General features: G+C 60.0%; 9 protein-coding genes across 9 annotated transcripts; 6 read left to right on the plus strand and 3 right to left on the minus strand.

Moving 5' to 3' along the window:
• Nucleotides 1-1,310: 1,310 nt before the first annotated feature.
• On the plus strand, nucleotides 1,311-2,756 carry P884DRAFT_287944 (glyoside hydrolase family 61 protein; the record flags this gene model as incomplete). Its single annotated transcript, XM_069443909.1, has 4 exons — nucleotides 1,311-1,532; nucleotides 1,612-1,761; nucleotides 1,863-2,543; nucleotides 2,694-2,756. Exons 1-4 carry the CDS (start codon nucleotides 1,452-1,454, stop codon nucleotides 2,754-2,756), a joined length of 975 nt encoding a protein of 324 aa, XP_069293790.1. The 5' UTR covers nucleotides 1,311-1,451.
• Nucleotides 2,757-3,052: 296 nt separating this feature from the next.
• Nucleotides 3,053-4,138, minus strand: P884DRAFT_90112 (C-terminal of NADH-ubiquinone oxidoreductase 21 kDa subunit-domain-containing protein). Its single transcript, XM_069446154.1, has 4 exons — nucleotides 3,990-4,138; nucleotides 3,916-3,932; nucleotides 3,572-3,825; nucleotides 3,053-3,522 (listed from the first exon to the last, which is right to left on the minus strand). The coding sequence occupies exons 1-4, from the start codon at nucleotides 4,056-4,058 to the stop codon at nucleotides 3,236-3,238; spliced, it is 627 nt and encodes a 208-aa protein (XP_069293791.1). The 5' UTR covers nucleotides 4,059-4,138; the 3' UTR covers nucleotides 3,053-3,235.
• Nucleotides 4,139-4,430: 292 nt separating this feature from the next.
• Nucleotides 4,431-5,879, plus strand: P884DRAFT_211478 (replication fork protection component Swi3-domain-containing protein; the record flags this gene model as incomplete). Its single annotated transcript, XM_069439093.1, has 3 exons — nucleotides 4,431-4,666; nucleotides 4,725-4,800; nucleotides 4,851-5,879. 3 exons carry the CDS (start codon nucleotides 4,431-4,433, stop codon nucleotides 5,877-5,879), a joined length of 1,341 nt encoding a protein of 446 aa, XP_069293792.1.
• Nucleotides 5,880-6,307: 428 nt separating this feature from the next.
• P884DRAFT_264792 (isocitrate lyase) lies at nucleotides 6,308-8,439 on the plus strand. Its single transcript, XM_069441881.1, has one exon. It carries the CDS (start codon nucleotides 6,315-6,317, stop codon nucleotides 8,133-8,135), a length of 1,821 nt encoding a protein of 606 aa, XP_069293793.1. The 5' UTR covers nucleotides 6,308-6,314; the 3' UTR covers nucleotides 8,136-8,439.
• A 202-nt stretch (nucleotides 8,440-8,641) lies between these two features.
• P884DRAFT_232099 (uncharacterized protein) lies at nucleotides 8,642-10,090 on the plus strand. The gene is made up of 3 exons (XM_069439841.1): nucleotides 8,642-8,712; nucleotides 8,865-9,006; nucleotides 9,135-10,090. The coding sequence occupies exons 1-3, from the start codon at nucleotides 8,651-8,653 to the stop codon at nucleotides 9,786-9,788; spliced, it is 858 nt and encodes a 285-aa protein (XP_069293794.1). The 5' UTR covers nucleotides 8,642-8,650; the 3' UTR covers nucleotides 9,789-10,090.
• A 125-nt stretch (nucleotides 10,091-10,215) lies between these two features.
• On the plus strand, nucleotides 10,216-14,401 carry P884DRAFT_264794 (NUC185 domain-containing protein). The gene has a single exon (XM_069441882.1). It carries the CDS (start codon nucleotides 10,254-10,256, stop codon nucleotides 14,157-14,159), a length of 3,906 nt encoding a protein of 1,301 aa, XP_069293795.1. The 5' UTR covers nucleotides 10,216-10,253; the 3' UTR covers nucleotides 14,160-14,401.
• Nucleotides 14,402-14,752: 351 nt separating this feature from the next.
• P884DRAFT_264795 (uncharacterized protein) lies at nucleotides 14,753-15,804 on the minus strand. Its single transcript, XM_069441883.1, has 3 exons — nucleotides 15,583-15,804; nucleotides 15,366-15,443; nucleotides 14,753-15,267 (listed from the first exon to the last, which is right to left on the minus strand). Exons 1-3 carry the CDS (start codon nucleotides 15,631-15,633, stop codon nucleotides 14,773-14,775), a joined length of 624 nt encoding a protein of 207 aa, XP_069293796.1. The 5' UTR covers nucleotides 15,634-15,804; the 3' UTR covers nucleotides 14,753-14,772.
• A 283-nt stretch (nucleotides 15,805-16,087) lies between these two features.
• Nucleotides 16,088-17,255, plus strand: P884DRAFT_232107 (uncharacterized protein). Its single transcript, XM_069439842.1, has 2 exons — nucleotides 16,088-16,349; nucleotides 16,526-17,255. The coding sequence occupies exons 1-2, from the start codon at nucleotides 16,193-16,195 to the stop codon at nucleotides 16,876-16,878; spliced, it is 510 nt and encodes a 169-aa protein (XP_069293797.1). The 5' UTR covers nucleotides 16,088-16,192; the 3' UTR covers nucleotides 16,879-17,255.
• On the minus strand, nucleotides 16,526-17,777 carry P884DRAFT_295026 (uncharacterized protein). Its single transcript, XM_069444311.1, has 4 exons — nucleotides 17,709-17,777; nucleotides 17,434-17,644; nucleotides 17,282-17,390; nucleotides 16,526-17,161 (listed from the first exon to the last, which is right to left on the minus strand). The coding sequence occupies exons 1-4, from the start codon at nucleotides 17,759-17,761 to the stop codon at nucleotides 16,971-16,973; spliced, it is 564 nt and encodes a 187-aa protein (XP_069293798.1). The 5' UTR covers nucleotides 17,762-17,777; the 3' UTR covers nucleotides 16,526-16,970.
• Nucleotides 17,778-18,044: the final 267 nt, after the last annotated feature.

Consider the following 18,044-nt stretch of genomic DNA (forward strand, 5'->3'; position numbering starts at 1 on the left):
AAGCGAGACCAGGCTGCGGGACATGTGGACTATGATATGTTTTCAAGATACGGGCTCAAAGCCTTCTGATGCGTTAAATCTTTCACAGCTTTCTGGACGACATTAGGATTCTCCCCGACAGAGTGAACGAAGAGAAATGCCACCAAATGCGGCCCGAAAGCGTTGCCAATGAATCTGGACCACCAAACTCTGAAAACGCAACCGGGGACTTGAAGATCAACCCAGACTTGGCAGCATTTGTGGGGAGGGAAAGTGCGTAGGAAGAAGAACCGTAACAGCCTGCTTGGGTGCAAGTCCGGGGGGCTTGTGCGAGTCTCTGTGGGATGGGATATGGCCGTGGCACAAAAGAGTTCCTACCTAATTAGTCAGAATTGCCCTTTAGAGTTCTGCAATGTGTCGGCCTGGTTTCCAAAGGGACAGCGAATCCTGAGTCGGCCGTCATGGGGAAATTGCCATGGACTGAGCCGCAGAAGAGAGGTGACACACACGAATATATATACATAATTATATAGAGAAAGAGAGAGCGAAAAGCTATGACTGCTCGAGGCACGATTGACGGTGTGCTGCCTAGTTTCAATTTAAAATCAAATATTAATTAGTTAAATCAAAATGGAAGATGCTGTCATTTCTAAAACACAGAGGAACACGGCATGTGGAGGTCGAGTGGCGGTGCCATCATACTGTTCAGTATTACACTGCGCCATTGAGCAGACAGGCTTCTGGGCTTTTGCGACTGCTGAAACCTGCTGTTACCGTCGGCTTGTCACCAAGTCACCTAAGGATGGAGGACAACCCCTGCAACTCTGAGTAAGGTTGCTTTCGTGCTCTGTTCTACAAATAGGTAGGGAATTACCGTATTTAAATTACTGCTCGAAGCCCTCTCACTGATTACATCAAATATGGTGAGCTTCCCAGACGGCTCGGCATCCGTCCTGGGAAGGTTGGAGCAGGCCTGCTATATAACCGGGTTGGTAGTCGTCGTCCAATCCATATCCCCCCAGACTCCGGTAGAGAAAGTCCCGGGCGGATCCAGGAGGCCGCAGTGCCGGGTAAATTGGGGTCTGATATTGCGCGCGCGGTCGGCCACCAATACCAGCAGGTACCGTGCTCTATATAGGGGCCAGAATGCTCGCCCAGTCCGAGAGCCTAGACGTCTATTTCGGGAGGTAGCATTGTGATGAGAAGAAGAGACCGAGAAGGCGCCCACGTTACAATATGTCTCGTGGACACGGGAGCGGAATGGAAACAGGCTCTGGCCGGCCCCCTGGTTGGGGAAAGGTCGGTAAGGGAAGAGGGAATAATTATTATATCATCTTCCGAGCACTGAGCATGCAGCCGTCGACTTCTCCAGCACCACCTGTTCTTGGTTTGTTCCCACAGCTGACAAGGTTATCGCTGAACACCCCCCAAGATCATACCGAGTTCCGTGAGAGGTTCGTATCGGAGCCAACATGAGGTCGATATTTGCCGCTGCCCTGGCAGCCATCGCTGCTCAGAAAGTAGCCGGCCACGCCACGTTTCAGCAGCTCTGGGTGGACGGCACCGATTATATAAGTTTCCCTGTGTAGTGTTGTGTCCCCTTTCGCCCGGACCCCAAGCTGATGGACCTAGCACGGCTCCTCCTGTGTCCGCCTTCCGGCTAGCAACTCACCCGTCACCAATGTGGGAAGCAGAGACTTCGTCTGCAACGCTGGCACCCGCCCCGTCAGTGGCAAGTGCCCCGTGAAGGCTGGCGGCACCGTCACCATCGAGATGCACCAGGTTCGTTAGACACCATATCCGCATCGATGACCCTCCCCACCTTCCTCCCCCCTCACCCCCGGGGCAGTACAGAGGGTCAAGCGGTAACACACCCTTCCCAGCAACCCGGCGACCGCAGCTGCAACAATGAAGCCATCGGAGGGGCGCATTGGGGCCCCGTCCAGGTGTACCTGACCAAGGTTCAGGACGCCGCGACGGCCGACGGCTCGACGGGCTGGTTCAAGATCTTCTCGGACTCGTGGTCCAAGAAGCCCGGGGGCAACTCGGGCGACGACGACAACTGGGGCACGCGCGACCTGAACGCCTGCTGCGGGAAGATGGACGTGGCCATCCCGGCCGACATCGCGTCGGGCGACTACCTGCTGCGGGCCGAGGCGCTGGCGCTGCACACGGCCGGACAGGCCGGCGGCGCCCAGTTCTACATGAGCTGCTACCAGATCACGGTCGAGGGCGGCTCCGGCACCGCCAACCCGCCCGCCGTCAAGTTCCCGGGCGCCTACGGCGCCAACGACCCGGGCATCCTCGTCAACATCCACGCCCCCCTTTCCAGCTACACCGCGCCCGGCCCGGCCGTCTACGCAGGCGGCACCACCCGCGAGGCCGGCTCCGCCTGCACCGGCTGCGCGCAGACCTGCAAGGTCGGGTCGTCCCCGAGCGCCGTTGCCCCCGGCAGCGGCGCGGGCAACGGCGGCGGTTCCAACCCTGACAGCCCCGGCGCCTGTACCGTCCAGGCCTATGGCCAGTGCGGCGGCGAAGGCTACACGGGCTGCACCCAGTGCGCGGTGAATCTAAACCCCATCTCCGTCGCTCGATCCACCTTCCTCCCCCATTCCCCCGCCAAATACCCCCCCCCCCCCCCCCCCCCCCCCCCCCCCCCCCCCCCTTCCCCAACCTCCGGGGTGCCGTTGACTGACTGGATAACCGTGTTGCAGGCCGGCTTCACCTGCAAGGCAGTTTCTCCCCCGTACTACTCGCAGTGTGCTCCCAGCTCTTAAGGAGAGGAGCAGACGGTGACGAGTCAAGGCGAGGCGGCGGGCGGGACAGAGAAGGACATGCGCGCATGGCGAGCCGTCGGATGCTGTAAGGAGCGGAATGACTGTACCTAGCATAGTTTGTTAGTAGTGGAATACACTGCTTCCGAATCCGCATGCTCAATCCGTAAAATCCTTGATTCTAAATGTCTGGCTCTCAAATGTCCGTGGTGCCATCTCCGCAGGTCAGCAGAAAGAGCCATGTCCACGCTGGACGTTAGTCCCGCCATAAAATCGAACCATCTGGCAAGGAAAGTGTTTGACCGATCTCTCTTGTCGACACAAAAAAGAAAATGTCTGTGGACTGAGACCTGCGTGGGCCCGTCGTCTATGTCCGTTGTATGTACACCTGGCGCCTGATCTGACAAGGACCCTGGTGCCTAAACCTCACCTGCTTCATTTCCCACCCGCAAACACCACTTCCTTCTCTCAAAACCCCCCACTCATGAAGACGAGCCCTTGCTCAGGCGCTCGGCCTCCAGCTCCCGCTCGGCCTGCTGGTAGTACTTGGCTGTGTCGACGCCGTGCTGGTTGTGGTTCACAAAGTTGAACCAGGGAAGGACGCCGAAGAAGAGCGCCGAGTACCGCGACTGGCGCGCGGCAACACCCTGCATAGCTGGGGTGAGCCTGCTCTCGCCGTAGAGCGGTTGGCCGGCCTTGACCTTGTCGACCATCTCGCGCATGTCCATCTCGACCTCGCGGGCGTTCTCACTCATGCCGTAGAACCGGACTGCATAACCGTCAGCCCTGATCTCCTCCAAACTGTCCTTCCAACAAACCCCCCAGGAGCCATCCACGTGATATCCCAGGGCGATCGATTGACGTACGGATGGAGCGCTGGTAGAAGTAAAGGAAGCCGCCGGCAGCGCCAATAAAGCTACATAGCCGCATGGCCTGGGCAAAACCGCCCCTACCGACCTGAGACGGGGCGAACTTCTCCATGGCGTAGAGCAGGCCGGGGCCCGCAGCGGCGGCAACGACGCCGTGCACATAGTCGGACGGGCGGGCGTACCGAATCACGCGCGTAAAATGTCTATCGCACACGGCTTGTGTTAGAATTGACTGGATGAATGCAATCGGGCGCAGGTAGTACTAATTGAGCCGGGAGGAGAAGGAAACGTACGGGTCATTGTCGATGAGCTGATTTCCTCGTCAGTTGCTTGTCACACATGGCGGAGCAATTGAACTGCCACTCACCGGATATTCGGTCTTGATTGTCTTGCTCGGCCACTGGTACGTCTGATTGGTTGAGTTTGAGTTCGACATCTTGGCGGCCGACGAGGCAGTCGTCGAGGAGTCGCGATGTTCTTGGGCAATTGGGACGTTCCGTTGCGACGGGCGAAGCTTCCTGCGCTCGAGCTTGTTCTTGCTGCCTCAGGCGGGAAGTTCTTGTGGAGACGGAGCACCGCCGCACATGCAGCGCCACTTGGTTGACTTGTTGTGGTGCACAAGCCACAACTAATTCTAGGAACCCCGCTTAACGCGCTCTAACGCGCTCGACGACGGAACTTACTCTCAACGCGTACATCCTCTGAGAGTCTCGGCATTGGCTTACTACTGATACAACCACCGCAAATCACCACAGATCGACTCCCAGGCACGGGCAAGCCAAATATTGTCCAAAAAAATATTGTGACGATGCCTTCAAAGACAGGCACAAAGCCAGGAGGCGCCTCAAGCAGAGGGGAAGATAACAGCAACTTTGTCGACGATTATCTCGCCGATTGGGACGATGATCCGTTCCGGTCACCCAGTCCTGAGACGGCCAAAAATGACAAGGCTACGGAAAAGAAGACCGATGTCCTGGGTATCGAGAAGGAGCTCGACCTCAAAAGAAGACCTCGAGCCCCCAGAGTCAAGTTGGACGAGGCTCGGTAGGTAGTCCGCCGCCTTGTCCTGCACGCACATTCTAATCGACGACTTCTGCTGTAGGCTGCTATCCGACAAAGGGATCCCCAAACTCAGAAAAATGGCGCCCAGGCTGAAGTTTAAGGGAAAGGGACACGAGGTAAGCTCTTACGCTTGTCACACCCGTTTCTGTGGCTGACCCGGTCCCAGTTCTCCGACGCCGCTCGCCTGCTCTCCTTTTACCAAGAATGGCTGGACGATCTCTTCCCGAAAGCCACCTTCCTTGACGCCCTCGCGATGGTTGAGAAGACTGGGCACAAGACGGTCATGCGCAACGCCCGACTGAAATGGATCGACGAGACCAAGCCGAGGGCTGCCACCGCGGAGGACGATGAAGACTATCGCATCCACCGGGGAGCAGCTGACCCACGTCAACCGGGTAAGGTTGCGCCGATATTCGACAATGCCGCGAAGGCTGCTGGCGAAAGGGCAAAAACACCAGGAGGGGACAATTTGTTTGGAGACGACGATATTTACAATGCGACACCGGTTCGAAGTGCTGCCAGCACCGGGCCATCTAGACAAGTGGTGGTCGACGATGTCCCCGATGGAGACGACTTGGACGCGCTAATGGCCGAAGCGGAGGCCGAGGCCACCGCTAGTTCACAACATACAGGATCCGCACCGCCTTTCCAAAGCATTTTTGGTAATGGGACAAAAAATACTGGCCCCGCCCCGGGTCCGCTTGGAGAGCCTGACGAGGACGACCTCGATGCTCTTATGGCGGAGGCGGAGGCGGAGGCTGGGACACAGTCGGTGCGACCGCAATCAACTTCAACAGCAATACGCAAGAGCATTTTCGGAGACGGAAAGCCCGAGCAATCGAGGACACCGGGGATTGGACAGCACGATGATAACCCTCACGCTCATAAACCAGAGGCAGGAACGGGGACAACGGTTCAGGAATCCTCCCAAGCGACGGGCGGGGAAGGGGATACGAATGGCAATGCTCACTCGACGAAGAAAATGGACAATTTTGACGACGAGGACGACGTCGATGCGCTAATGGCGGAGGCGGAGGCGGAGGCAGGAGCAAGGACAGCAGCGGGCACGGATGTCGCTCCGGACCCTCCAGGGAAGACTAACAACGCTCTACCAGCACCTGCTGATGCTGGACCCCAAACTGCGAGTTTTGACGAGGAAGAAGAGGCGATGGCCGAGATGGACGGTTTATGGTGATGCTTGGCTTTTGTACGATCCCGCACTTCAATGACTAAGCAGTGCCATGAGATCTCAGGCAGCACATTGACGCACGAAGGCCGACGTACTAAGCGCTGGCTAGATATACAGCCAATCCATATCTGGTTACAGAGTTCGGAGCGATGTCTAAGTGCTGCGTCATTCAGTCCGCTCCCAATCGGCGGTGCCCCATCGGCATTTCTTACTTAGGGTAGCTCGACCCCGGACTTACTCCGTTTCGCCGAAAGCGAAGCGTTGAGCCACGGGTAGCTTCGGCGCTTGGCGGGGCTAACCGAGCTTCCCAGAAGGGCCAAGAGAACTAACAAAACATCGGCGTCGTTCCAGTTTCCGCATCCCACACTCGGTCCATTGCCTGCGACGCCAGAGACACTCCTTGGACGCAGATCGAGCTCGAATAATTAGCACAGTTGCTCAATGCTGCGCACAATCATTCCGCGCGTCCCCCGGCGGACTGCATCGCTACGGTCGCTGCCCGCGCTTGTCTCCTCCGGTCCTGTCACAAGCTCCCGTCGGCTCATCTCGGCATCTAGTCGAATGGCCTCGCTCCCGCCCATCGATCCGTCAATTCCGTCCACCACCCCCTCATCGTCGTACCAGCTCCTCTCCGAGACGCAAAAGGCGGGCGCGGCTGAAGATGCCCTGCACCAACAGCAAGTGAAGGATGTGGAGGCGTGGTGGGCATCACCTCGGTTTGCCGGCATCAAGCGCGACTGGACGGCGGCCGACGTGGTGAGCAAGCGCGGCTCGCTGCAGCAGTCGTACCCGAGCTCCGTCATGGCGCGCAAGCTCTGGAACCTCATCCGCGAGCGCGAGGCCGCCGGACAGCCGATCCACACGCTGGGCGCCATCGACCCCGTCCAGATGACGCAACAGGCGCCGCACCAGGAGGTGCTCTACATCTCCGGGTGGGCGTGCTCGTCGCTGCTGACGACCACGAACGAGGTGTCCCCGGACTTTGGCGACTACCCGTATAACACGGTGCCGAACCAGGTGCAGCGCATGTTCAAGGCGCAGAGCATGCACGACCGCAAGCAGTGGTTCCTGCGGTCCAAGATGACGGCCGAGGAGCGCGCCAAGACACCCTACGTCGACTACTTCCGCCCCATCATCGCCGACGGCGACACGGGCCACGGCGGGCTGACGGCGGTCATGAAGCTGGCCAAGCTGTTCGCGGAGAACGGCGCGGCGGCGGTCCACTTTGAGGATCAGATGCACGGCGGCAAGAAGTGCGGCCACTTGGCGGGCAAGGTGCTCGTCCCGACGGGCGAGCACATCAACCGGCTCAAGGCAGCACGCTTCCAGTGGGACATCATGGGCACGGAAAACCTCGTCATCGCGCGCACCGATTCGGAGAGCGGCAAGCTCCTGTCGTCGTCCATCGACGTGCGCGACCACGAGTTCATCCTGGGCGTGACGGACCCGTCCGTCGAGGCCCTCGCCGAGAAGCTGGCGGACATGGAGGCCAAGGGGGCGCCGGGCGCCGAGATGGACGCGTTCGAGGCGCAGTGGGTCAAGAACACCAAGCTCGTCACGTTCGACGAGGCGGCCGTCGCCCACTTCCGGGCGCGCGGCCTCAGCGCCGACAAGATCGCCACGTACACGGACGCGGTCGCGGCGGACCGCGACATGGGCATCACAGCGCGGCGCAGGCTGGCCGAGTCGCTGACGCCCAACGACCCGGTCTACTTCGACTGGGACGTGCCGCGCACGCGCGAGGGCTTCTACCACTTCCGGGCGGGCATGGCGGCGGCCACCAAGCGCGCGCTCGCCTTCGCGCCGTACGCCGACATGCTCTGGGTCGAGACGGGCGACCCGAACGTGCGGGTGTGCGCGGACCTGGGGCGGGCGGTGCGGGGGCGGTTCCCGGGCAAGCCGCTGGTGTACAACCTGTCGCCGTCGTTCAACTGGATGGCGCACGGGTTCACGGCCGAGACGCTGCGGAGCTTCGTCTGGGACATCGCCAAGGAGGGCTTCGTGCTGCAGCTGGTCAGCCTGGCGGGCCTGCACAGCACGGCGACCATCAGCAGCGAGCTGGCCCGGCGGTTCAAGGACGAGGGCATGGCCGCCTACGTGGAGCTGGTGCAGAAGCGCGAGAAGGAGCTGGGCGTGGACGTGCTCACGCACCAGAAGTGGAGCGGGGCCAACTACGTGGACGCCGTCCTGGGTCACATCCTGAGCGGCAGCTCGGGGAGCAAGAGCATGGGAGAGGGCAACACGGAAGGGCAGTTTGTGTAGACCGGTGGTAATCCGTAGTCTGCATGGTATGTGAGGTATGTACTTATGTACCTAAGTACATACATACATTTTCGCGACCGACTGGAGTTCTCCGTGTATTCTTATACGTACCTTTAAATACGGGCGTTGGAGCCGACCACGAAAAGGGGTCCGGAGTTCGTCGAAGCTGAGGCCTCGGGGGCGGCGGGTATCTATCCTTACTCCGTGCTCCGTACATCGGACCCGATGGGGGCTCATGTAATTATGTGCATCAGCTACCTACCGTATAAGCACTTCCCTCCTAAGATAGACCGTTACGTCCGTACACACAGGCTAGGTGACTAGTGTAGTTATGTGGGGAGATGTCGGTATTTGGAGCCCTGGTCCCATGACCCCACGCCCTTATCACTCTTTAGTTATACGGGGTCTTATCTTAACTCACCCCGCCTATCACCCCTCAACGCCATCACGTTGCCCAACGACATCTAAGGCAGTCGGACTCAACTTCCTTCAACCGACTGTGTGTGAAAAAAAAAATGGCTTCCTCGGGCCGTGGCCGCTTGGCGGGCAAAAATGCCGTGATCACTGGTGCTGCCGGGTAAGTACTCACCAACAATGCAAACAATGTAACGAACATCGTACACGCAATGGGTGTTCCAATGGAACCGTTCCCGATTTCTCGTTTCTCTTCGAGAATAACAGTGGCAGCGACCAGATACGAGATGCAAAAACTAACACTGAGCGAGACAGAGGCATCGGTCTTGAGACCAGCATCCTGTTCGCCAAAGAAGGCGCCAATGTGCTCATGACGGATATTTCGCAGGAGGCACTGGACAGGGCCCTCGCTAAGGTCAAGCAGCTGGTGCCCGACGCCGGCAGGGTTGAGATGCGGGTAGGGCATTTGATTTTCCCCCCTTCCAACCCCCCCCTTACCCTTTCGAGCCCTCCCCTTCTTTCCTTCCTCTTCCCCGTCTTTCTTGATGGTTGGTTTACGTGCTGATCAGCTCACACCGTGGACAGGTCTGCGACGTGTCCAAGGAAGCCGACGTGAAAGCGGCCGTCGAGTCGCTCGACTCGTGGGGTGGGCTGGACGTCATGTTCAACAACGCGGGCATCATGCACGCGCGCGACGACGACGCGCTCAACACGCCCGAGGACATCTGGGACCTGACGCACAACATCAACGTCAAGGGCGTCTGGTACGGCTGCAAGCACGCGGTGCTCGCCCTGCGCCGCAACGGCAAGAAGCGCGGCAGCATCATCAACACGGCCTCGGTCGTGGCCCTCGTCGGGTCGGCGACCCCGCAGCTGGCGTACACGGCGAGCAAGGGCGCCGTTCTGGCGCTGACGAGGGAGCTGGCCATCGTGCACGCCCGCGAGGGCTTCCGCTTCAACAGCCTGTGCCCGGCGCCGCTCAACACGCCGCTGCTGCAGGACTGGCTGGGCGACGACGCGGCCAAGCGCCACCGCCGCGAGGTGCACTTCCCCACCGGCCGCTTCGGCGAGGCCGTCGAGCAGGCCCAGGCCGTCGTCTTCCTCGCCAGCGACGAGAGCAGCTTCGTCAACGGCACCGACTTTGTCGTCGACGGCGGCATGACCAAGGCATACGTCACGCCCGAAGGCCCGGCCGCGCCGGCGCCGGTGAACAATGCGCTGAAGGATAGGCTCGATTAGGGAGGCGAAAAAGGAGATAGGACATAACTAGGACCTAAGTATAAAGAATCAAAGGCCAAAAGAGAGCAGGCCCCCCCCTTAATGCTGCCTGCCGTCATGGCATTATCACATTAGAGAAAAATCCGACCAGCCATGGTTTAGGGATAAAGTATACCGGCCCCTATAAGCTCAGTTCACCATGGAAGCTTCTCGGGTGCTTTATTCCAGGTTGGGTAAGAATTAAGGTACCTTTTGTATGTATGTATGTATGTACTGTACAGTACCTGAGCTACGGAGTACATACAGAGCAATTTAATACCCCGCCAGAGAGCTTCCGCCCCACCTACTACCCTCTTAGAGCCTGGTGCCTTGTCCCATTCAGCTCTCGCGAATGATGCATCTGCCATAACCCAATCAATATACATCATCTTTCGAAAGACATTGAATTCCCGCCGCAGGCCGCTCGGCCTCCCAGACCGCGCCATCATGGCATCCGAACTTAGCGAAGCCATGCAGGCGCTGCATCTCGACGGCGACCTCCCCTTTGACGCAATCGACGACATCCTCGACAAGACCGTCAGCCCGTCCCGGCAACAACAAGCCCAAGACCCGGACCGGCTGCGCGCCGAGCTCGAGGCCAAGTACCTATCTCCCTCGGCCGTCTTTTCCAGCGACTGGCTCGACAAGCTGCAGCAGCGCTGGGCCGCCCCCGCCGACTACGCGCTCCTCTTCCGTATCGCCCCGACCCAGTCGCGCACCGTCACCCGCTTCATCCGCCACGGCCTCGAGGGCCGCGTCACCGGCTACCGCAATGTCACCGTTCCGGCCTCCCACGCCACCGCCAAGTCGAGCACCTCCATGCTGCGCAAGCCCGCCAGCCGTGCCGACTTCGTCCGCGGCGCCGCCGGCTTCTTCCCCTTTGCCCCCGGCGGCCTGGAGGGCATCGAGTCGGCCGCAGCGCTCGAGGACCAGCTGCGCGCCACGTCCGCTCCCGGGACCGGCGAGGGCGACAGCCGGAAGAAGCTAGAGAAGGTCATCAAGCTGGGCGAGGGCGGCTTGCTCGAGATCCCTCCCGGGCTCGACCGCGGCATCGACTTTAGCAAGAGGCGGAAGCTGGCCGACGCCGACAGCGAGCGCCAGGCCAAGGAGGTCGAGGAGGTGTTGGGCCAGGAGCCCGAGGATGCGCCCGGCGGCGAGGGGGAACAGGAGGGCGGAGAGAGGCCGCGCCCGGACGGCGGCGGCGGCGGCGGCGACGACGACGATGACGACGACGACGAGGCCATGGAGGAGGATATTGACTCCATCCTGCCCGTCGAGTTCCCCGCCCTCGAGCCCCGCGGCACGCTCGCCGCGTCCAGCGCTAGGAAGGCCGGCCGCGAGTGGGCCCACATGGTCGACGTCAACCGGGAGATGCCCAACTTCCGGGAGCTGGTGCCGGATATGGCCAGGGAGTGGCCCTTCGAGCTGGACACGTTCCAGAAGGAGGCCATCTACCACCTCGAGAACGGCGACTCCGTCTTCGTGGCCGCCCACACCTCGGCCGGCAAGACCGTGGTGGCCGAATATGCCATCGCCCTCGCGGCCAAACACATGACCAAGGCCATCTACACGTCGCCCATCAAGGCGCTGAGCAACCAAAAGTTCCGCGACTTCAGGCAGACCTTTGACGAGGTCGGTATCCTGACGGGCGACGTGCAGATCAACCCCGAGGCCAGCTGTCTCATCATGACGACCGAGATTCTCCGCAGCATGCTCTACCGCGGCGCCGACCTGATCCGCGATGTCGAGTTTGTCATCTTCGACGAGGTGCACTACGTCAACGACTTTGAGCGCGGCGTGGTCTGGGAAGAGGTCATCATCATGCTGCCCGAGCACGTCTCCTTGATCCTCCTGTCCGCCACCGTGCCCAACACCTACGAGTTCGCGTCCTGGGTTGGCCGGACGAAGCAGAAGGACATCTACGTCATCTCCACGCCGAAGCGGCCCGTCCCTCTGGAGCACTATCTCTGGGGCAACAAGAACATCTACAAGATCGTCGACTCGGACAAGAAGTTCCTCGAGAAGGGCTGGAAAGAAGCCAACGCGGCGATCCAAGGCAAGGATAAGCAGAAGGCGCTTCCCCAAGCCGCAGCGGCTCCGGCTCGCGGCGGCGGCGGAAGCGGCGCCAACGGGAGGGGTGGTCGCGGCGGCTCGCAGAGGGGCGGTAACCAGCAGCGTGGCGGTAGCCGGGGCGGCGGTCAGCAACGGGGCAGGGGCGGGCCGCCTCGCGCAAGCCATGCGCCTGGCCACTTGGGCCGCACAGGGCGACCTGGCGGATTCACGACGGCCGCTCAGGACAGGAACCTCTGGGTCCATCTGGTGCAGTTCCTGAAGAAGGGGAACCTCCTTCCGGCCTGCATCTTCGTCTTCTCCAAGAAACGCTGCGAGGAGAATGCCGACGCCCTGAGCAACCAGGACTTCTGCACCGCCCAGGAGAAGAGCGCGATACACATGACCATCGAGAAATCGATCGCGCGCTTGAAGCCGGAGGACCGCGTTCTCCCCCAGATCATCAGGATTAGGGAGATGCTCTCCCGCGGCATCGCCGTCCACCACGGCGGACTGCTTCCGATCGTGAAGGAGCTCGTGGAAATCCTGTTCGCCCAGACGCTGGTCAAGGTTCTCTTCGCCACCGAGACCTTCGCCATGGGCCTGAACCTTCCTACCAGGACCGTCGTCTTCTCCGGCTACCGGAAGCACGATGGCCATTCGTTCCGCAACCTCCTTCCCGGCGAGTACACCCAGATGGCCGGCAGAGCGGGGAGGCGCGGTCTCGATACGGTCGGCTCCGTCATCATCGTCCCGCCCGGCGGAGACGAGGCACCTCCCGTCTCCGACCTCCGGCAGATGATCCTCGGCGAGCCTAGCAAGCTCCGGTCACAGTTCCGGCTCACCTACAACATGATCCTCAACCTTCTCCGCGTCGAGGCGCTCAAGATCGAAGAAATGATTAAGCGCAGTTTCTCAGAGCACGCCACGCAGCAGCTCCTGCCCGAGCACGAGAAGGCCGTCAAGCTATCCGAGGCCGACCTGGCCAAGGTCAAGCGCGACCCTTGCCCGATCTGCGACGCCCATATGGACGAATGCCACCAGGCGGGCGAGGACTTCAAGCGGCTGACGGAGGAGCTGTACCGCATGCTGCTGGTCAACCCGATCGGCCGCAAGATGTTCGCCACGGGGCGGTTGATCGTGTGGATGAAGGAAGGCGTGCGCACGCCCGGCATTCTCCTCTCCGAGGGGGCCAGCGTCAAGAGCAGCGCGACCAACCCGACGCTGCACGTCCTCGAGATACGGACAAACCGCGAGATGCGCAACGATACCGATCTGCTGCCGTTTGTGCCCGCCTTCCGGAAGCATCTCACCCCGCTGCCGCAAGCCAAGAAGCACATCTCGACCAAGACACTGCACGTCCCCGTCTCGGACCTCGTGTGCCTCACCAAGCACGTCACCAAGGGTGTCGTGCCAGACATCTTCGGTGGCGGCGAGGGCTACGCCAAGGCGAAGGAGAAGCTGCACATGATCTGCCGCTCGTGGAACTCGGACATTTGGGACGAGATGGACCTGGGCCGCATCAAGAACCTGGCAGTGCACGAGATCGCTGCCAAGCGGCGCGAAGCCGAGATCAAGGTGGCCAAGTCGCCCGCGGCCGAGTGCAAGTCCTTCCTGAAGCATTACGCCATGTGCCACGACCAGTGGCTCATCCAGACGCACATCCAGCAGCTCCGCCAGACGCTGTCGGAGCAGAACCTGCAGCTCCTGCCCGACTACGAGCAGCGCATCCAGGTGCTCAAGGACCTCTCCTTCATCGACGACGCCAGCCGCATCCAGCTCAAGGGCAAGGTCGCCTGCGAGGTGCACTCGGGCGACGAGCTGGTGCTGACGGAGCTGATCCTGGAGAACGTGCTGGCCGACTACGACCCGGCCGAGATCGCCGCGCTGCTGTCGGCCTTTGTCTTCCAGGAGAAGACGGAGTCGGTCCCGCACCTGACGGCCAACCTGGAGCGGGGCATGAAGACCATCGTCGACATCTCGGAGCGCGTCAACGCGGTCCAGACGCTGCACCAGGTCATCCAGACGAGCGACGAGAGCAACGACTTCGTGTCCAAGCCGCGCTTCGGCCTCATGGAGGTCGTCTACGAGTGGGCCCGCGGCATGAGCTTCAAGAACATCACGGACCTGACCGACGTGCTCGAGGGCACCATCGTCCGCACCATCACCCGCCTCGACGAGACGTGCCGCGAGGTCAAGAACGCGGCCCGCATCATTGGCGACCCGGACCTCTACCAGAAGATGGCGGCCGCCCAGGAGATGATCAGGCGGGATATCACGGCGGTGGCGAGCTTGTACATGTAGGCATGTAACAATGTCTGCATTCGTGGGTGGCTAATGTTGAAAAAGAGGAGTTTCTTGTTCTTTTCTTATCGATATATATTGCGTCCAGGTGTTGTTTCGTGTTGCGGGGAAAAAAAAAAATGAAAATGGCATAGCACTGATCAGCATGGCATGAATGAAGAGGATGTTTGGCATGGGCTGGTTAAACGAGACATGACAAAATCCAAAGGAAAGGGGCTCAAGAGATAAAGTGACATTCGGACGAACGATGAAACGAACCGTCATCATTCGCATGTCTAGACAAGACTTGTTCGTTGGCATATCTAGACGAGAGAGAAGCGTTGAAGAATCATGTCGAGTCTAAACCGAAAACAAAAGAACCGCCCGTTGTGCCAGTGCAGCGTGAAAACCCTCCAGGAATCATTCCATCATGGGAAGCCAGATACATCAACCCTGCGCCCAAAACGCCGTAGGAAAAGAAAAAAAAACCGGAAGCTTGCAGCCAGTCAGTCAAACAACAGGCCCGCCCTGTGTGGTCGCCCGTCTCGTGTTCCTGGAATCCTCGCCATCCCGTCAGACGCTCCCCTGGGTTTCCCCCCCCCCCCCCCCTCCTTCTCCTTTCTACATCTTAGCCTTATGCCCTCAACGCCCTCAACCGCTGCTGCAAGGCGTCCTCCACCTCGGCTGTCGGCTCCGTCGGCTCCTTAACCGGTTCGACCTTGCTAGTGGAGGCGGAGGCGAGCTCCTGGCCGAGCTCGAGGCCGGCGTCGTCGGCGAGCTTGCCGAGGAGCTCGTGGACGGCGTCGTCGCTGACCTGGACCGACGTGTTCTGCGTCATGGCGTCCTGGTAGATGCCGTTGCTCATGGCGTACTCCTCGTTCTGGGCGCGGAACTGCTCGAGCGTGAGCAGCGTCTTCTCCGGGTTGGCGCTGCGCTGGGCGCGCGACATGGTCTTGGACGACTGCGCCATCATGGCCGTCATCCGGTTCATCGCGTTGTTGGCCTGGATCTGCGCGAGCGACAGCTCCGCCATGTCGGCCGCCTGGTCCATCTGCGCGGCGATCGCCTGCTTGGCCAGGAGCATGCGCGCCTTCTGGGCCGCTTGGGCCGTCTCGCCTTTCTTGAGGAGCTGGATTCGGGCGAGGTAAAGAGTTAGCCATTGTCGGAAGATGAACGTGGCCTGGGGGGAGAAGGGGGCGTGTAAGTAAAGAATGATAGATGACGTACGTTCTGGATCTGCTTCTTCAGTTCGTTGTCTTGCTTCGCTGCCTTTTGGGCTTCTCGGCGCGCCATTTTGGCGTTAAACTGCGCGAAGTGTTAGGATTTGTCACCTTGATTATTTGCTGCCGTGCCTCGATTGCAAAGGCAGCAGCGCAAACGGAGCGCGAGGAGGACGGGGGAAGCGAGGAGGACGGGGGAAGCGAGGAGGACGGGAGAAGCGTACCCGAGCCTGGAATTCAAGCTGCATGTCGCGGGCAAGCTGGCGGTTCGACATGGTAACGGTGATTTCGAAGTAACGGGAAATGGCGGTCAAGTTGGGGTGTGCGCGTGAATGCGCTAAATCGGCTTAATGAATGGGAGTCGAAAGGGTTGATGGATGGCAATGGACTGGCTGTGATGGCGATATGGTTCCAGGCCTGAAGGCGAGGTCGCCGAGGCCGCATTCCGTTGGTCAGTTAAAAGGCGGGGCGCACAATGCTGAACGGCATGGGCATGGGCATGGCGGGGCTTTTTTCTTGGCCCCATGACGCAGTGCTTGTGGCTGGTGAGGCGGGCGTTTGCCCTCGGCCCAAACCTTGTGGTCCTTGTCGTTGTTGCAGAGCAATGCACGCCTGCCCAGTGTGGGTATGCACATGTGGGCCGCGTGCAAGCCACACCATGACCCGCAGACTGCACATGGATGGCCCCGGTAGACTTTTCGAAGAGTCGAAAGAGCATTTTTTTTCTTCACCTCGCCAACATTCACCCTCGGATCGACCGCAAGGTTTCTCCTTCCCATCCGGATACAAGCCCCGAGTCTCCCTTGTAGCCCTCGAAAAAAAGTAGCGGCAACGATGTCGACCATGCGGAAACACAACGTCACGACCTTTCCTCGTCCGCCGATTGTGGAGAGGACAGACCGTCACATCCAGATCAAGTGGCACGGCCAACTCGTGGCCGACTGCCCGCCCGGCGAGGCCTACTGGGTGCTGGAAGCCCATCATGCTCCGAGTCCGTACCCTTCCCCTGGCTTCTCCCATTGCGGATACCCATATACCGTATCGCTATTCACCGTCCGTCCACCGTCTGGTTGATGGACTTCCCCGCTTCTGGCGACGAACCAGGCAAATATTCCCTCGATATGTGCCGGACCGTTTTACTGACCGCTCGTGGCTCCCTATATGTAGCTTACTACATCCCTCCCAACAGAGTCCGGCTGCCACTTTCGACGACTCCTCGGTCGACCTTCTCCGAGTTCCATGGCGCGGCCACGTACTATGCCATCATGAGCCCCATTTCCGCAGCCGAGATCCTCAGCAACCGCATCTGGTCGTACAACGAGCCACCCAAGGAGTACGAGGCCATCAAGGGCTACCTCGCCTTCTTCGTCGGACCTTGGGAGTGCTATGTCGACAATGAGAGAGCCCAACCTCCGCCGGGTGACTACTACGGCGGCTGGGTTACCAGCGACATTGAGGGTCTCGTGAAGCCCTCGCCCCATCAGCCTCAGTGGGGAACGGGCTGGGACGGCGTCTTCTGACCAGGAGAACCATAGGAGGAGAGAAGACGAAAGGAAGAAAATTTTTTTCTCACATCCCGCCACCGCTATCTTCAGGGGTAGTAAAGGAGCGGTCAGCATGTTCGGTGTCTGCGGCGTTGGGGAACGGTCCATATCACTTGGAGGAGGGCATTAGGCTGGGGCGAGGTGGACTGATAGACGGCATCGGAGTAGAAAAAATGTTTTCTCGTCCAGGTTTGAGACTTCTCATGGAGATGTGAGCTTGTCGACAGACTCTCGGAGCCGGCCTCGAAAGCCGTGCCCACTAATATGGGGGGAGAGAAGAGAGTGCGGTCCAGGGTATGAAAGCAAAATCGGCAGCGCCTCATAATATATTCCTGCGTATCGGATGGAGCCGCAACTCTCAGCATGTACAAGTACATACATACGCAGGAGCACAGCATCCCGTAAGCAGCTCCGCCGAAGCGTGGATTCCTGTGCCGCTTGACACTCACTCCCGCACATCCCAGATCGCTGGCAATCCACTTCACCAGCTGTACCGGAATGCAGAGCATGGCAACCCTGCAGTCCTCCAACCTTCCAGCGCTCCTTCAGGCCCGTCACTCGAAGCGACTCCACAAGAAACGGAGGGGAAAGAGGAAGGTTGCGGGGGGCGGTTGCCGATCCAATGTCGGCGTAGAACACTGGAGAGAAGGGGCCAGGGATGGCGGGCCGGCCGCTGGAGGCGATCTGGGATGCAACGCGCTTGCGCTGGCTTGATGTGGGGAGCCCCGGAGGCGAAGAAGGCCTGTGGGCGGGGAAGAAGCGGCCGTCGGCGTTGCCTCGACCAAGGAAAAGTCCCGAGCACTTACTCGTTAGCCCCGCCCTCGACTTGGACAGTTGTTGACTTAGGCGTTACCGCCATGATGCTCAGAAAAAAATTGGTGGGGGATGTTTCCGAGCGTGCAGACACCGAGCGGTTCTTTTTCGCTTGTCAGGAGGAGGAGAAGCAAATTCTGCACAGCCTCTTCTTTGTGGACGAGGGAAATCTTGGGAGCATCTGGCTAAGGGCTACACGGGTGAGAACACGTGCCGCCAAGCCAAAATGTCAGCACCTTCCTTCCGTTGGAGGACCTGCAAAGCCCAAGAAGTCTCGGAACATCCACCGAACGGCCGCCGGAAGTAACTTCTGAAATGGAGATGGATGC

Source organism: Thermothelomyces heterothallicus (assembly GCF_042370625.1).
Source record: "Thermothelomyces heterothallicus CBS 202.75 unplaced genomic scaffold P884_scaffold_36, whole genome shotgun sequence".
In the NCBI taxonomy this organism is placed as follows: Eukaryota; Fungi; Ascomycota; class Sordariomycetes; order Sordariales; family Chaetomiaceae; genus Thermothelomyces; species Thermothelomyces heterothallicus.

Excerpts from the sequence above, each read along its gene's own strand:
- P884DRAFT_90112 (XM_069446154.1), bottom strand. The coding sequence starts at position 4,058 with ATGTCGAACTCAAACTCAACCAATCAGACGTACCAGTGGCCGAGCAAG. Across the intron at positions 3,523-3,571 it reads ACGTGGATGGCTCCTGGGGG|TCCGGTTCTACGGCATGAGT; the intron begins GTTTGTTGGAAG and ends ACGGTTATGCAG.
- P884DRAFT_264792 (XM_069441881.1), top strand. The coding sequence starts at position 6,315 with ATGCTGCGCACAATCATTCCGCGCGTCCCCCGGCGGACTGCATCGCTA.
- P884DRAFT_232099 (XM_069439841.1), top strand. The coding sequence starts at position 8,651 with ATGGCTTCCTCGGGCCGTGGCCGCTTGGCGGGCAAAAATGCCGTGATC. Across the intron at positions 8,713-8,864 it reads GTGATCACTGGTGCTGCCGG|AGGCATCGGTCTTGAGACCA; the intron begins GTAAGTACTCAC and ends TGAGCGAGACAG. Across the intron at positions 9,007-9,134 it reads CCGGCAGGGTTGAGATGCGG|GTCTGCGACGTGTCCAAGGA; the intron begins GTAGGGCATTTG and ends CACCGTGGACAG.
- P884DRAFT_264794 (XM_069441882.1), top strand. The coding sequence starts at position 10,254 with ATGGCATCCGAACTTAGCGAAGCCATGCAGGCGCTGCATCTCGACGGC.
- P884DRAFT_264795 (XM_069441883.1), bottom strand. The coding sequence starts at position 15,633 with ATGTCGAACCGCCAGCTTGCCCGCGACATGCAGCTTGAATTCCAGGCT. Across the intron at positions 15,444-15,582 it reads AGCTTGAATTCCAGGCTCGG|TTTAACGCCAAAATGGCGCG; the intron begins GTACGCTTCTCC and ends CACTTCGCGCAG. Across the intron at positions 15,268-15,365 it reads TGAAGAAGCAGATCCAGAAC|CTCCTCAAGAAAGGCGAGAC; the intron begins GTACGTCATCTA and ends GCCCGAATCCAG.
- P884DRAFT_232107 (XM_069439842.1), top strand. The coding sequence starts at position 16,193 with ATGTCGACCATGCGGAAACACAACGTCACGACCTTTCCTCGTCCGCCG. Across the intron at positions 16,350-16,525 it reads GGAAGCCCATCATGCTCCGA|CTTACTACATCCCTCCCAAC; the intron begins GTCCGTACCCTT and ends CCCTATATGTAG.
- P884DRAFT_295026 (XM_069444311.1), bottom strand. The coding sequence starts at position 17,761 with ATGGCGGTAACGCCTAAGTCAACAACTGTCCAAGTCGAGGGCGGGGCT. Across the intron at positions 17,645-17,708 it reads GTCGAGGGCGGGGCTAACGA|GCCTTCTTCGCCTCCGGGGC; the intron begins GTAAGTGCTCGG and ends CCCCGCCCACAG. Across the intron at positions 17,162-17,281 it reads GATGCTGTGCTCCTGCGTAT|TGGGCACGGCTTTCGAGGCC; the intron begins GTATGTACTTGT and ends CCCCCATATTAG.